Source organism: Rutidosis leptorrhynchoides, chromosome 3 (genome assembly GCF_046630445.1).
Source record: "Rutidosis leptorrhynchoides isolate AG116_Rl617_1_P2 chromosome 3, CSIRO_AGI_Rlap_v1, whole genome shotgun sequence".
NCBI lineage: Eukaryota > Viridiplantae > Streptophyta > Magnoliopsida > Asterales > Asteraceae > Rutidosis > Rutidosis leptorrhynchoides.
This window is the reverse complement of record NC_092335.1, coordinates 171,264,844-171,279,494: the sequence shown is the minus strand read 5'-3', so window position 1 is coordinate 171,279,494 and position 14,651 is coordinate 171,264,844. Positions and strand designations below refer to the sequence as shown.

Below are 14,651 nucleotides of genomic sequence, written 5' to 3'. Positions count from 1 at the left end.
AAGGAATACTGGACAATTAATCCGGGACGGAGGGAGTATATCTTTATATATTTTTGTACAAATATAATTATATAAAAATAAGTGTTTCATAAGCCCGTCTCCCTGTGAAACGAACCGGACTTACTAAAAACTATACTACTCCGCGACTAGGTACACTGCCTATTGTGTTGTAGCAAGGTTTTGGTATATCCATTTTGTAAATATTTAATTAAAACTTGTTAAATTTTGTAGCATTCCGTATTAAAAATATAGTATATTTCGTAACCCCACGCTACGACATCAATGACTGGGGTTATCAGGTTTTTGATAGGGCTCGCTAAATTCTTAACAAAACAAATTAATAAGGGAAGCATAAAAACGACTAAAGCTAAGTCCAAAAGAACCCGAAGTATCGACATGACTAAACCATTTTCGACGAACACAACCAGACATTGGGAGAACACCGTATTCGCTAGAAATGGGAACACCGGCCACTGGATACCTTCAAAAGCCACCACAAAATGGCACCTCAACCACAAAACTCCAGCCCATAACCACCGTTCCAAAAACCAGACTCCAGTACAGATATCGTCGTCTGGTTCAACCCGGGAGATGAGACTGAAAAAGGAGGAATCTAGCGAGAAAACGCAAGGCAGCGAGCCAAAATTTTGTACCACAACCAAGGTCACCACCAGAAGCCATCACCTCCCAAGACATAATAAAACTGAAGACCACTACCAATAGGGTGGTGAAATCCACCATAAAGCACTGCCAAAGGAGAACTTCAACGAAACCAATAAACTGGTAAATAAAAGAGAAATCAAACGAAAGAAAAAGAGAAGATAAAAGCAAATGCTACCAGGGACATAAACCCGAACAACCATCACCATCCAAAACCACCACCATAATTAGCAAACCGGTGAACATGTTTTTGTCGCCTGACGCCGGGGCACTGAAGGATGTAGAAGGCGTCGGGAAAACTAACGACCCCTAGAATGGAGAATGAAGAAAAGAGAAAAAAGAAATAACATAAAAAGAAAAAAGTCAGATCTCACCGACGTGATGCGGGAGCCCGGAAAAGCAAAATTATCGGTGAAAACGGCAGCCGAGATTACGTTTTGAAAAGATGGGAGGGAAAAGGGAGCTTTTGTTGCCTTCAAAGTTATGCTGTTTGCACTTAGCATTTAGCAAGGCTGCAAGAGACCTCTAATTACAAGGCTGCCATTATCAAATCTCACTACATTTCAAAATTAACCAAATGCTTGCATAATTCTGCATTTAGCAGTACATTACCAAAATCTATATACACACATATACATACTTATGCGTGTACATATATATGTTGTTTGCCCAATCTAAAATACATCATTAAAATCACATACAAAACAAATAAAGTTTAGAGACCGGATGTAAAAACTTACACAAAAAGGAGACTTTTTCAAGAAAGTACTACTACTAACTAATCTCCATCTCCTTCGGTTAAAGCCGATGACATCTCATCGGCTGTAGTCACTGCACCATTGTGACTAGCCGTTGCTTGGAACCGTTGCTTACACGAATGACAAGTGATCTCCAAAATGGTGGAACTTATTTTCTTGGTAGCTTCTTCTCGTAAAACTTTAGCCCGTTCCAATTCCGCTTGAGCTTGTTTTCTAATCCTTTTTGCGTTTGCAAACTCCAATTCCGCAGTTTCTATTTGCCTTTTAACTTGTTGTCTTGCTTCTTCAGCAAACTCCTTATTCACCATTGCCATTTTCATCTTTTCTTCTTTATGAAAGTCCATTCCATTTCCAATAGATAGATTTAAATTCGTTCGACTATCATTGTTTTGTTCGTATAATGAAGATGATGGTAGAAGTTGTAGCTCCAAATTGTTTTGTGTATGTGTGTCTTCTTGAATAGGGATGTGTGATAAGCGACGTTGTAAACATGGAATGTTGCTTAAATTCGTATCGCTTGATGGGCTTGTACTTGACGCTGTTCGAGATGAACAAGCTTGTTGGAACGCTGGTAGGTCCGGGTGGACACGTCGAACGGTACAAGCGTCTTGATGTTCAATAAAACTCTCGACTCTACAAAGACAAATAGTGTCAAAAAAAAAAAAAAAAAAAAAAGTAATAGTTACTGGAAAGATGACATAAAAGATTAGATGTATGATGATAAATATTGAGAGACAAAGATTCGTGCTATAGCCTACAAGACAAAAGTATCTAGTCAAATTAATGATCAATATGAAGCTTTCTATTGTAGCTAGGCCAGTCTAGTAAAACTTTAGGGAGTGGATAAGTTCTCATACCATTCTCGAAAAGTTCTTGGTACGAAACGCTGCTCACGGCAGCGCTCAACGATACCTAGACGCTGTTCGCAGTTTTTTTTTTGTCATTATATTTTTATTTGAATGGTTGATTGAAAGGTAAATTTATAAACCTGCGTAACTCTTATAACAGTATAAACTCAATGTTCTTCGCTCATCCACATTATAAACAAGTGGATAAAGCTCGAAGCATAGTGGCACCACTTATCGTCATCTAACAATAAGATATTACTCCATACGTTCTAAAATAAATGTTTGCATTTTTAGTTTCTAAGTGTCCACATTTCTTTTTTTTTTTTCTTCTTCTCAAAATTAGTGTTTGCTTCAAAAATAAACAATCAATTTTACCTTTTTACTCTTACATTTTTTCTTAAAATCTCTACCTTAAATAAAAGGTAAATATTACATCTAACTCCATGTGCCAAACATCAACAATATATTTATTTTGAGACAGAAAGAGTTACAGATTATAGAAAAAAAAAAAGGAAAAAAAACTGTTGGTTTATAATTTCTTTGACTTGTAAAAAATTACAATAAATGAACTTAATCCAACTAGTGAATTATAATGGTATAACATTATTTAAATTCAGATAATAAATACCACTAATTGCCGAATAATATATAAGATTATTAAAACGTTGGATCAAAGATCCTAGAGGTCGATTCATGGGATTATATATATAATATAGAGAGTCAAACTAGAAAAATATTATACTAATTGTTCAGGAGACTTCAAAGATTTTATTATTGAGTTAGTTATAATGAAATGAAGTCAACATATTATACTAATTATTGTAACAAGAATCTTAAAAAAATATTATTATCGAGTTAATGATATTAAAACGAAGTCAACAAATCAGAGTAACGGTGTTTACTAGTAAAAGGTGTTTTGTGCAAATGGTTATTAGGGTATCCTATGTTATTTTTGTTTAATTTTTTTAATGTTATGAAAAAAATTTCATTAAAATATCAGAGAAAAATCAATAAGGAATTTTTGTTCCTCATTAGTTATTGCTGAAATCTATGTATAAGCAGGAAAAAAAAACAAACACCAAAGAGGAAATATGTCATAGATTCCAATGCTTACAATTTTCTCTTACCCCTTTTAATTAATTATTCAACCTGTTTTGAATTCATTCAGTTTTCAAATTTAACTAATTGGTGTAGTTCATATAAATTATAAAATGACATAATCTATACCTATAACAACATATAATCTACTTTGAAACCCATTATTTAAAAACAGATAACGTATAATAATATATTTTGAAAACGCCATATAGATAATTAGTAACGTACCTTGAAAAAACTCGACCGCAATCACAAGAATGACCTCTAGTGCCACAAGTTTTAACATGAGCTTTATAATCAGATTGAACAGCATAACCCTTTGAACACTTTTCACAAACCCATTGCTTATCATTACTATGTTTCCTTCTAAAATGCTTTTTGATCCCCACCAAGTCCCCAAGTGCATGACATGGATCATGGTGCAAACAACTCGGTTCGGGGCAAACAAAAACCCGTTTTTTCACCTCGGGTGACTCCCTTTTTAGCAGCTTCCATGGTACTTTATGCCGTCTTCTATGCATCTGAAGATTTTGATCTCTTTGAAACCCTTGGTTACAAATCTCACACACGTATCTGTCTGATTCCAACAATGTCTTTGGTGATAAAGATACAACTTCTGCATCTGGATCTACAAATTTCATTATTCATGTTTATTAAATCATTACACATATATAGTATGTCACAAATATAAGGTTATGTTCAATGTTGCTTAATTTAAAATAAGCAACCTTGAAATTTAAACATGTTTGTGTAAAAGTGATTTATTCTTTTTTGAAAGGCTAAAACTTTTTTAATGCAAGTCTAGCAAGGAGCTAGACGAAAGACAAATTACATAGAATTACAAAGCCATGACTTTTAATTTTGACGTTATTTTACTTCCAGATTGAATCTTAAATGAGATAATTAAGCATATAAAAACGGATAATATTTTCTTTGTTCAGGCTACCCGAGAAAATGATGTATTGTTACTCAGATGTATGCGGAATAATCGGGTTATCCCGTAACCGTTTCTGACCCTTTTCTTTGGTTAAACCAAGATTGCTGCCAGGTTTGAACCTGAGAGCTATTGTGAGTGGATATCAGGAACTCAACTACTAGGCTATCTATCAAAACGTACCCGGGGTACCGGCGGGGCGTCTTTTTCTTTTGTTGGAAGTTAGACCATTATCCAATGAAAGAAAAGGATTAGAAGAAGATGGAGGGTGGTTGTGGTTGTTGTCTAACATATGGGATTATGGGTGGATTTGGATTATAAGTAGTGCAAAATCTATCAAATAAAAACGAATTGATTCAGTTGAAGTGGGGGTAGTTGTTTGTAACAGCTTTATTAGATAGAGATGAAGTTAGGGGGAGATATAGAAGATATGAGGGTAGAAAAAAAGAAAGAAAGATGAAAAAAAAGTGGTTTGCTTTGTGAAAAAACAGCTTTCTTTCAGGCTTTAAAAACTAAGACTTTTTAGCTTTTTGAAATGAACTTTCATTGCTTTAATCTCATTGACCCGGCACCTTGAGCAGGTAAGGTTGAGCTAAGTCTTCTATATAAAGATTGAAACAGTATAGGAATCAATCAAGAAATAAAGATAAATACACACACTAAAAACACACATGGAAACACATAGTGTGTGGGGTTTAGGGTGAGTGAGAATTAATGAAAGAGATGGAGCTGGTTCTGGTTCTTTAAACCCAATCAAATGAATCGAAACTTGAGCCCACAAGAAAGAAACTAGGCCAACAGATGAAACCAAAAAAACATCCCCACTACCTCACAAAAAACAAACAAATTACTCATTATTTCATTCTTTTTATTTTTACTTTTAACCAAAAATGAATAAAGTTAATTGATCACCATGTATCTTGTTTTAGTTTCGGTGCTCTTTTTTTTTTTTTTTTTTTTTTTTTTTTTTTTTTTTTTTTCCATTTATTAAAGTGCATATGAGTACATTTTGTTACTATATACTAGCATGCAACTAGTAGCAAGCTGTAGGATAGCATATAAAGATTACAAAAAGAAAGACTTTTCTAGATATTCAATCAACCAATTTGCAAGTTATCAAACTTTTGCCACAAATAAAGATACGGAGTAATAATTTAGGTGTCACCTAAAGATATGATTTTTACACATTCCATAATTATTGGTACAGATAAATGAGAAAACACGCCTGATAGAAATTGATAATCACATATTTTAAGAACAAATTTATGTTTCGATTGAACTTTGATCAAATTACAATATTTGGGGAAGATTTACATGAAATAAAACACCTAGAAACACTAAGGAAGATTGGAATTATGAACAAAAGGCTTGACCATTCTATTGAAAAAATGGTATCTTATATCACATACCATTTTCCCTTACATCACATATTCGGGTCAACTTCTAGTCAAACGTACATCGTTTTATCTACTTAAGAGAAATGTATCCTTCGTATTGATGAAACGTGTGTGTGTGTATATATATATATATATATATATATATATATATATATATATATATATATATATATATATATATATATATATATATAGGCAGGATCAATGTGGAAGTAACCAATCGGGGGGAAGCGGGGGAATCAAAAATTTTTTCTTTTTTCGTTTTTTTTAGAATTTTTTTTCCGGCATTAAGATCACACGAAAATATGAACATTTAGAAGAGACACTTCGTGATGAATGTTATTATTTAGGCGGAAAAACGATCGACAAAAATAACATTCAAGATAATATTGTTCGTGAAGAATATGAACGTTTTTTTTCATGTTTTGTAAAGTAAAATTTAGCCCGATTTAGGGTTTAGGGTTTAGGGTTTAGTGTTTTGGGTTTATTCCATAAACCCAAAACCCTAAACCCTAAACCCTAAACTCTAAACCGTTCGTGTTAAAAATTCAATCTAAATCCTAAATCTAAACCCTAAACCCTAAATTTCTAAACCCTAATATCTAAACCCTAATATCTAAATCCCAATAGCTAAAATCTCAACATACGCTCGAAAAACACGATAATTGTTATATATTACTTCTTCGAGCGTTTTCCCGCCAAAATAAAAACATTTATCACAAAGTGTCTCTACTAAATGTTCATATTTTCATCCCATCTATTGTGACAACCCGGAAATTTTCAACCAAATTTAAACTTTAATCTTTATATGTTTCCGACACGATAAGCAATATTTGTTAAGTTAAATTTCAAGAATTTTAAACTATGTTCATACATTCATTCAACCTCGACCAAGTTCCAACGATTCACGAACCATTAAACGAATATGATTATATATGTATATGTATATATATATATATATATATTATAACTTAAAACGTAAACAAAATATTAGATTAAATACTTTATATGATTGTATCTGTTTCAAAATGTTTATCAATGGAATTAGAAGATAAGATCAAATGATTGAATTATCAGATATATTGAATTATGATTACAAGTCTCTGTTGAAAGGCCCACGTTGATTTGAGAAATCTTTCCATTTTAACAATATTCGGAAAATGATAAAGTAATTTATAAATAAAAACAAATTGTCAATCATTGAGAACTAGACAAAGGATAGTGGAAGATTGAATCGCATAAAGACTCGATTGATCTATTTAGTTTCAAACGTACAAAAACATTTTCAGTTTAAAAAGAACTTTATTATTAAAACGTATATAACTTTTATAAATATCTAGAACCACTTTTGACAACTCATTACTTAACTAGTATGATAAAGATAACGATATTTATATTTTATTTTATTAAATATATATAACGATTTAAATTAATATTATATATATTTATACGCGTACTATACGTACATAGTTTTATACTTTTACTATACTTAAACTTTACCTTTACTTTATTTTTACTTTACTTTAACTTTAATAATTTACTTTAATAATTCATACTTTAATAATGCACTTTAATAATTCATACTTTAATAATTCACTTTAATAATTCATACTTTAATAATTCACTTTAATAATTCATACTTTAATAATTCATACTTTAATAATTCACTTTAATAATTTAAAAATCTATTATAAATAGAGTTCAATAGGTTTCATTATTTCATAGAAATTTGAAAATATTTTTCTCTAAACTCTCTCAATCGATTTACATATATATATTTACTCTGTATTATTTCAAGATATTATTAGTATACATAAAATATTACGACGGATTGCTATCCGAGTGATTTCGAAATTGTTTTTCGAGTGGGATAGGATTAAGGAAATTATGGGTTATAGCTATGGAGGTGATTGAGTATGGTTCATGGGTATGCTCGTGAGGTCAATATAGTGTTTATCATTTCCGTTGCGTCTACATACCTTTCCTGCAATATTGAATCTCAATATTGATACGTGAGTACTCATAATTTAACTTTTACATACTAATAGTGTATCCCTGACTAGTGCTCGAGTATTTAGGATTATGCATGCTTGTACTTTTGATATTGCCCTTAGACAGGTTAGGTTGAATCTTGAATTAGTTACACTTGCGGTTGAGATAAGGTATAAGATATGCATGTCCTTGGAAAGCTAGCGAAAAATTAAGAACTTTTCCTTTAGATATCGAATGGTTTCGATGAACGGATTAGAAGTTATAATCAATTGAATTTTCGATATTTTTATTAAAAATGATTATTATTATCGTCGTTTTTATCGCCGTTCTAGTTTTATCTTATTATTATCATTATTATTATCTTTATCAATAAAAGAGATTTATCATTAAAAATTGTTATTTTTTTATTATTACTATCGTTATTATCGTTAAAGTTATAATTAGTAATATTATTATTATCCAATTATTATTATTATTATTATTATTATTGGTATTATTATTATTATTATTATTATTATCATTATTAATATATATATATCATTATTTAAAAATGGTTATTGTTATTATTATTATTATTATTACTATATTATCATTAAGATAATTATTAGTATTATTGTTAATAATGTTATAGTAACTATCATTATTAATATTAGTGTAATTAAAACAAATATTTTTTACACCTAATTATTTTGATTACTATTATTATCATTATTATGAACACGATATAAAAGACGATTAAAAGCTATTAAACGAAACGATTAGGAAATAATGGGTAAGAGTATCATGATGAAATTAAAATATTATAAGATATTGATTTAGATAAAATTATCGTTCTTATTATTTTTATCATTACTATTATTATTAAAAGTATCGTTAGTATTAAAACTATCATTTTAACATAAATTATCATTTTAATAGAAATGTCATTGTTACTATAAAATATCATTATTATTATATAGAATTATTATTTTAAAGATAATATTAAAAATTATCGTAAATATTAAAATTATCATAATTAGAATTATCGTTTAATCATAATATCATCTTAGTAATTATAAATATTGATATTTTTATACTAATAATTATTATTACAAAATAATACAACTTGTACTTACTATCATTATAGATATTATTTTATCAAATAAATATGTGATACAAACATATTTTACTACGTGTAATAACTTACTTTAATAATACCTATCATATTATCTTTATGATATTAAATGAACCCTATAAATTTTATTACTTAATATATATAAAAGTATATTTTATTATATAAATTTAATATAAAATTTTATTTATTAATAAATAAATTATATTATTTACTCTAATAAATCTTTTAAAAATATTTAAAAATATAAAACGACGATATTTAAACTATATATTAATCATGTATAGATTTTTGGAAATTATTTTGAGTCAAATTTACTTTTGTTGACTTTTGCATATTAGTCTCGAGCATTAGGGTTGTGGTACACTATGACTTGACCTAATTTGTTAGACAAATATTGACCAACACATAAATATATATAATTAATTTAGGTTCGTGAATCCGAGGTCAACCTTGCACTTGTTCAATGACGTTATATGTATTTTTACTACGAAATACAGTATGGTGAGTTTCATTTGCCTTTTTACCCTTTATATTTTTGGGACTGAGAATACATGCGCTTTTATAAATGTTTGACGAAATAGACACATGTAATTGAAACTACATTCTATGGTTGAATTATCGAAATCGAATATGCCCTTTTTTATTAAAGTCTGGTAATCTAAGAATTAGGGAACAGACACCCTAATTGACGCGAATCCTAAAGATAGATCTATTGGGCCTAACAAACCCCATCCAAACTACCGGATGCTTTAGTACTTCGAAAATTATATCATGTCCGAAGGAGGATCCAGGAATGATAGGGGATATTCTTATATGTATCTAGTTAATGTCGGTTACCAGGTGTTCACCATATGAATGATTATTTTTGTCTCTATGCATGGGACGTATATTTATGAGAACTGGAAATGAAATTCTTGTGGTCTATTAAAATGATGGAAATAAATGATTATGATAAACTAATGAACTCACCAACCTTTTGGTTGACACTTTAAAGCATGTTTATTCTCAGGTGTTAAAGAAATCTTCCGCTGTGCATTTGCTCATTTTAAAGATATTACTTGGAGTCTTTCATAGCATATTTCAAAAGACGTTGCACTCGAGTCGTTGAAGTTCATTAGAGATTATTATTAAGTAAATGACGGATTAGGTCATTTATAGTTTGAATATTATGAAAGGGTATGCATACATGTCAACTTTCGATGAAATGAAAGTTTGTCTTTTAAAAATGAATGCAATGTTTGTAAAATGTATCATTTAGAGGTCAAGTACCTCGCGATGTAATCAACTATTATGAATCGTTTATAATCGATATGGACTTCGTCCGGATGGATTAGGACGGGTTGTTAAATCTATAATATTCGTGAACAAAGTTTTTTCAAAAAACGAAAAAAAAAAAAAAGTTTTTGGTTCTCCCGATTGGTTACTTCTCTCTTGATCCTACCACTATATATATATACAGAGAGAGAGAGAGAATATTCTTAGTTTAAGTTTAACAAGGTTATAATGGAATGCAAGTTGGGGATCAAGTAAAATAAAACGAAAGTAAACGATTAGGCAGGTCAATTAGTGTTAGAAAAATGAAAAGTAAGGTTTTGCATGAATAAAAAGCATGTCTATAAATCTCCATCCACGTGACTTCTTGCGTTAGCTCATGTGACCTAGTCTTTTTCTTCACTGTAAAGTTAAAAAAGGGTTAAAAAATAGTGATGAAAAGGTGATTCCCATTGTCAAAAGTACTCCCTACTACTGTTATAAAGTAAAAAACATGATTATGAATAGCATAGTAGAATAGTAGATGGTGTTATTTGGAGAAACAATAGAGTGCTGCATTTTTAAAGTAGTAGAAAACACGATTGGTAAATGGTAATTGTTGGGGCACCTGTTTTCATGTTACTCTTCATGTATTAATATTAATATTTAATATTAATATTAATTTGTTAGACTATTTATCCATTTTATATTAAATGACATGGAAAATTAAGTGGTATTAGTTTGTAATGTAGAATCGATTTCTAGTCTAACAACATGTCTCCAATATAATCTCAAAAGTTCCCTAGTACTCTAATATCAATTGTTAATTGAAAAAGGTTCCTTTAAGCTTATATACAAACATTTGTTTTTTTTTTTTTTTTATACTTTTGATGTTGGACACACAAAGCAATTAGCTCCAACAATCACCTCTTAATCGGTTTGCTCATGCACTTGTATCATATAACGTGAATTGTTATCGCGGACCCGTTCATTTACATCTCGACTTTTTCCGAAAACCCGACCTCTTCCCCTGGTCACGTTCGCAGTCACCCCAATTTGAACCGCCGTTGCCACAATGATTACACTCAGGCCACTTGCTATGATACCATTTGTAGGATCGATTTTAGGTCCACCAACATTAACTGCATATAAGCTCAAGACTTCCCTAGTACTTTAGGACCAATTGATGATAGATGAAGGTTTCCTTAAGCTTATATACAATCATTTATTTCTATCTACTTCCGATTTGGAACACACAAACCGATTAACTCCAACATGTACACATTGTCATCCAAAATAAAATGACGGCGTTTGAATTGAATTACTTTTCTAAAGTTTAATAGATAACCGATACGACGTGTTTGATTTATAATTGCTCTTCTAAAGTTTAATACATTACTCCCAAGACAAAAAGAACACTCTCATACACTGTCAATTCTAGAATTAATACCTTTTTTTACCTTGCATTTGACGTAGTACATTTTTTGGTCAAAAAGTGCAAAACTGCATGTAACGTGGCAATGTTATTATTTGATCTTCATTAGACTATTCTTAACCCTGACCGTGAAGTCAAAGTCAAATTGCGCACTTTTTGGTGAAAAGTGAGTTTAATTGTGACTGTATTTGACATTCGTTAACCTTAAAGGTCAAATTTTTGTGTCAAATATTTGTAGGGTGATGTGATAAAATCTGATTGAAAATTGAATGGAAAAAAATAAATTATCTGATTGGTCCTCCCATGTCTCATGCTCACCATATATTCCATCAGAATTTCGAATGACGTTTGTATGCGTCAAAAAGTGGTGTCGCGTTAGCGACCGTCAAAAGTGCCATGTGAGTTGACTGATAGAAATTCACGCTTGATTAGAATCAGCCTTAACCCAAAATGTCAAACTTTTATGTTAAATTATTATAGGGTTCACATATTTTTTATTTTTACTTTTTATTATATAAAATTAATACATTATTTAATAAAAATTAATAATTTAATATTCAAAAATATTAAAATAAGTTTTTACAAACTAATAAATTAGAATATTGTGTTAAATAAAATCAAAAATTAGCCCACAAAATGTGAGGTTTTTGAACAAAAAAATAAAATAAAAATAAAAATATGGTCTTTTAACCTTTTAACATGCATCTTTTTTTCATCTTCTTTCTTAACATACATGAACATCTCAACTTCATCTTCATTGCACCAGATACCAAATTTCCATTTCTAAAAAAAAAAAACTCAAAACGGATTTAATAATATATAAATATGTGTGTACAGTTCTGATTTGCTAAAAAATATGTCACGAACCCGTCACTTTTTGTCGGATGTATGATTAACAAGAGGGACTAACAATGCGTTAGTTGGCGTCACATTTTGTTAGACGGTGCAGGGTGGCTATTGCCTCTCTTTTGAAAACTCAGTTAACTTAAGTACTAAGAGTCATTTGAACCGTGTTCAGAAGTCACCTACCCACCCGATCATATTCGAACTATGTATTAGGAGGAAACTCACATAATTGCTCAGAAGACAAAATCTAGATAAAACCTCCTAGGAGAAACCCCAAATTAAATGTTCATAAGGCACAATTTGAGATGACTCCCCGTAAATTCGAATTCTCGATCCCATGAAACTCGGATACCCCGAGTACCACTACTCCGTTAATGAAAGTGGATCTAGAATTAAAACTTAAAGGAGTCCTATAGTTAACGCAAGTGGTTCTAGAATTAACACTGAGGTGCTTACCAGAGTGGTACAAAGGGATTTAGAATCTTGTGATCTTCCTGCTGGTGACCCATGTTCGAATCCCACCAGGGATTTTACCTTCTCTCGCAATATTCAAGTATGGGGTTTCGTGCTTGGTATTGTTTGAGTTGATGGGTTCCCTTTGAAACGTGTTTTTGTGGAGGTGGCCTGGTGGGTGACGTATTCAAGTATGAGGTTTCCTGCTTAATACATAAAATCCCCGTCAGTGACTACAGATGATCGTTAAAAAAAGTAGTTCTAGAATTAAAAAAAAGGGTACTATATAATTTGAGTATTCCTCTGTATATTTATTTCAACAAATATTGATTGTTTACTTCAATAAAAGTATTAATTTTAAAAATATATGGAGTCTTATCACCAAATTTAGTGATGTCCTTCATAATTTAAGTAATATTATTTGCATAAACTTCTTAATCTAGTGGGGTCTTTTAATCTAGTGGGGTCTTTGGACCCTACCTATTTGTTATGGTAGATGGTGATATTGGTGATGTGGGTGTGAGTTGGGGTTTTCGTTTTAATGACATGATATTATGAGTTGAAAATGTTGTGTTATATTGTGAGGTGTGGTGCTGATGTAATATTTTATATTATTTTTTGTTAGTAAATAAAGTTATTTTGTGTTAATAACTTATAAATAATAAAATTAAATATACTTATTAAGAGAATTAAAAAACATAAGTAATTTAAATAATTTAATTTAAAGGTATAATTTTAAATCCTAAAAAAATACATATTTTAAAATTCTTAAATAATACATTAACTATTGATTAACATTGCGAAGGTTTGGTGGTAGGTTCCAAACATTCTCAGTTAATCGTCCTACAACTGGTTGTGAACGTTTTTATCTCTTAATTTTTTCATCTTTGCATCTCGATCCCTTAAATTCTTTTATTCACGCCGTGGTCGGTTTCTTGGATCAGCAATCATTTCTTCTTCAATTGCACAAATCACAAAACCATTGTCTTCCAGAATCATGTGGTGTAATATAACAATACATATGTCTTATTATTTTGCTGTAGTCCTTATATCTTTTCAGAGTTTTTAACATTTCAAATCAACCCTAAATGCTCCGAATGTACGCTCAATATCATTTCTAGCACTTTCTTGGATCCTCTTAAACTTTTTACATCTCTCGTCAGTTGGAGTAGTGGGTGCTTTGACCAACATGGTCAATCTGGATATATACCATCACCAAGGTAATACCCTCTCTTGTAGCGATGAGCGTTTACATCAAATGGCGAAAGTGCAGCAATACCATCTTTTATACTATTAAACAACACAAAATAATTTAAAACACTAATGTCGTTTTCGGAACATGTCATACCAAAGAATGCATGTCATATCCACATATCTTGAGTAGTGTTTTCTTCCACTCCCGATGCATACAGTCAATATTATCGAGCATCCCCAGTAAACCATTATCTCTTCATGAAAAGTTACGTGCAATATCTTCGGCATTTGGTTTTCTCAAATAATGTCTAGCATATAAATCGAATACACACTTACAAAAGTTACCTAGACATTTGACAGACAATTTTTGACTCGTCTCTAAGTATTCGTCAAACGTACTCGGAGACGTTCCATACCCCAACTGGCGTATGATGAATGTACACTTATTTACTATGATTAAACATTACCGACCAAGTGCATCTGAACGTTCTTTAAAAAAACATAAATACTCAGGAGTAGAACTAATATAAAAATTGGCTATACCTTCCACGATTCAGAAAATAATTGGCAATTCATACAAAAAACGTCTTTTAAAATAGTTTGTAGATACTTGGAGTCTCACCAAAATAATCATCGTATAACTGTTGTACACCGACTTCGCATTCATTTTG

At 30.7% G+C, this 14,651-nt stretch overlaps 1 protein-coding gene across 2 annotated transcripts; it reads right to left on the bottom strand.

Annotated features, from left to right (window-relative positions):
* Positions 1-1,206: 1,206 nt before the first annotated feature.
* LOC139897000 (zinc finger protein SHOOT GRAVITROPISM 5-like) lies at positions 1,207-4,980 on the bottom strand. Of its 2 annotated transcripts, none has more exons than XM_071879643.1 (3): positions 4,482-4,980; positions 3,593-3,992; positions 1,207-2,051 (listed from the first exon to the last, which is right to left on the bottom strand). In XM_071879643.1, exons 1-3 carry the CDS (start codon positions 4,588-4,590, stop codon positions 1,439-1,441), a joined length of 1,122 nt encoding a protein of 373 aa, XP_071735744.1. In that variant the 5' UTR covers positions 4,591-4,980; the 3' UTR covers positions 1,207-1,438. The 2 variants fall into 2 exon arrangements, with proteins under 2 accessions (XP_071735744.1, XP_071735745.1); XM_071879644.1 differs by having other exon boundaries at positions 3,593-3,986.
* Positions 4,981-14,651: the final 9,671 nt, after the last annotated feature.

Excerpts from the sequence above, each read along its gene's own strand:
- LOC139897000 (XM_071879643.1), bottom strand. The coding sequence starts at position 4,590 with ATGTTAGACAACAACCACAACCACCCTCCATCTTCTTCTAATCCTTTT. Across the intron at positions 3,993-4,481 it reads ACGCCCCGCCGGTACCCCGG|ATCCAGATGCAGAAGTTGTA; the intron begins GTACGTTTTGAT and ends TGAAATTTGTAG. Across the intron at positions 2,052-3,592 it reads TGCGGTCGAGTTTTTTCAAG|AGTCGAGAGTTTTATTGAAC; the intron begins GTACGTTACTAA and ends TTGTCTTTGTAG.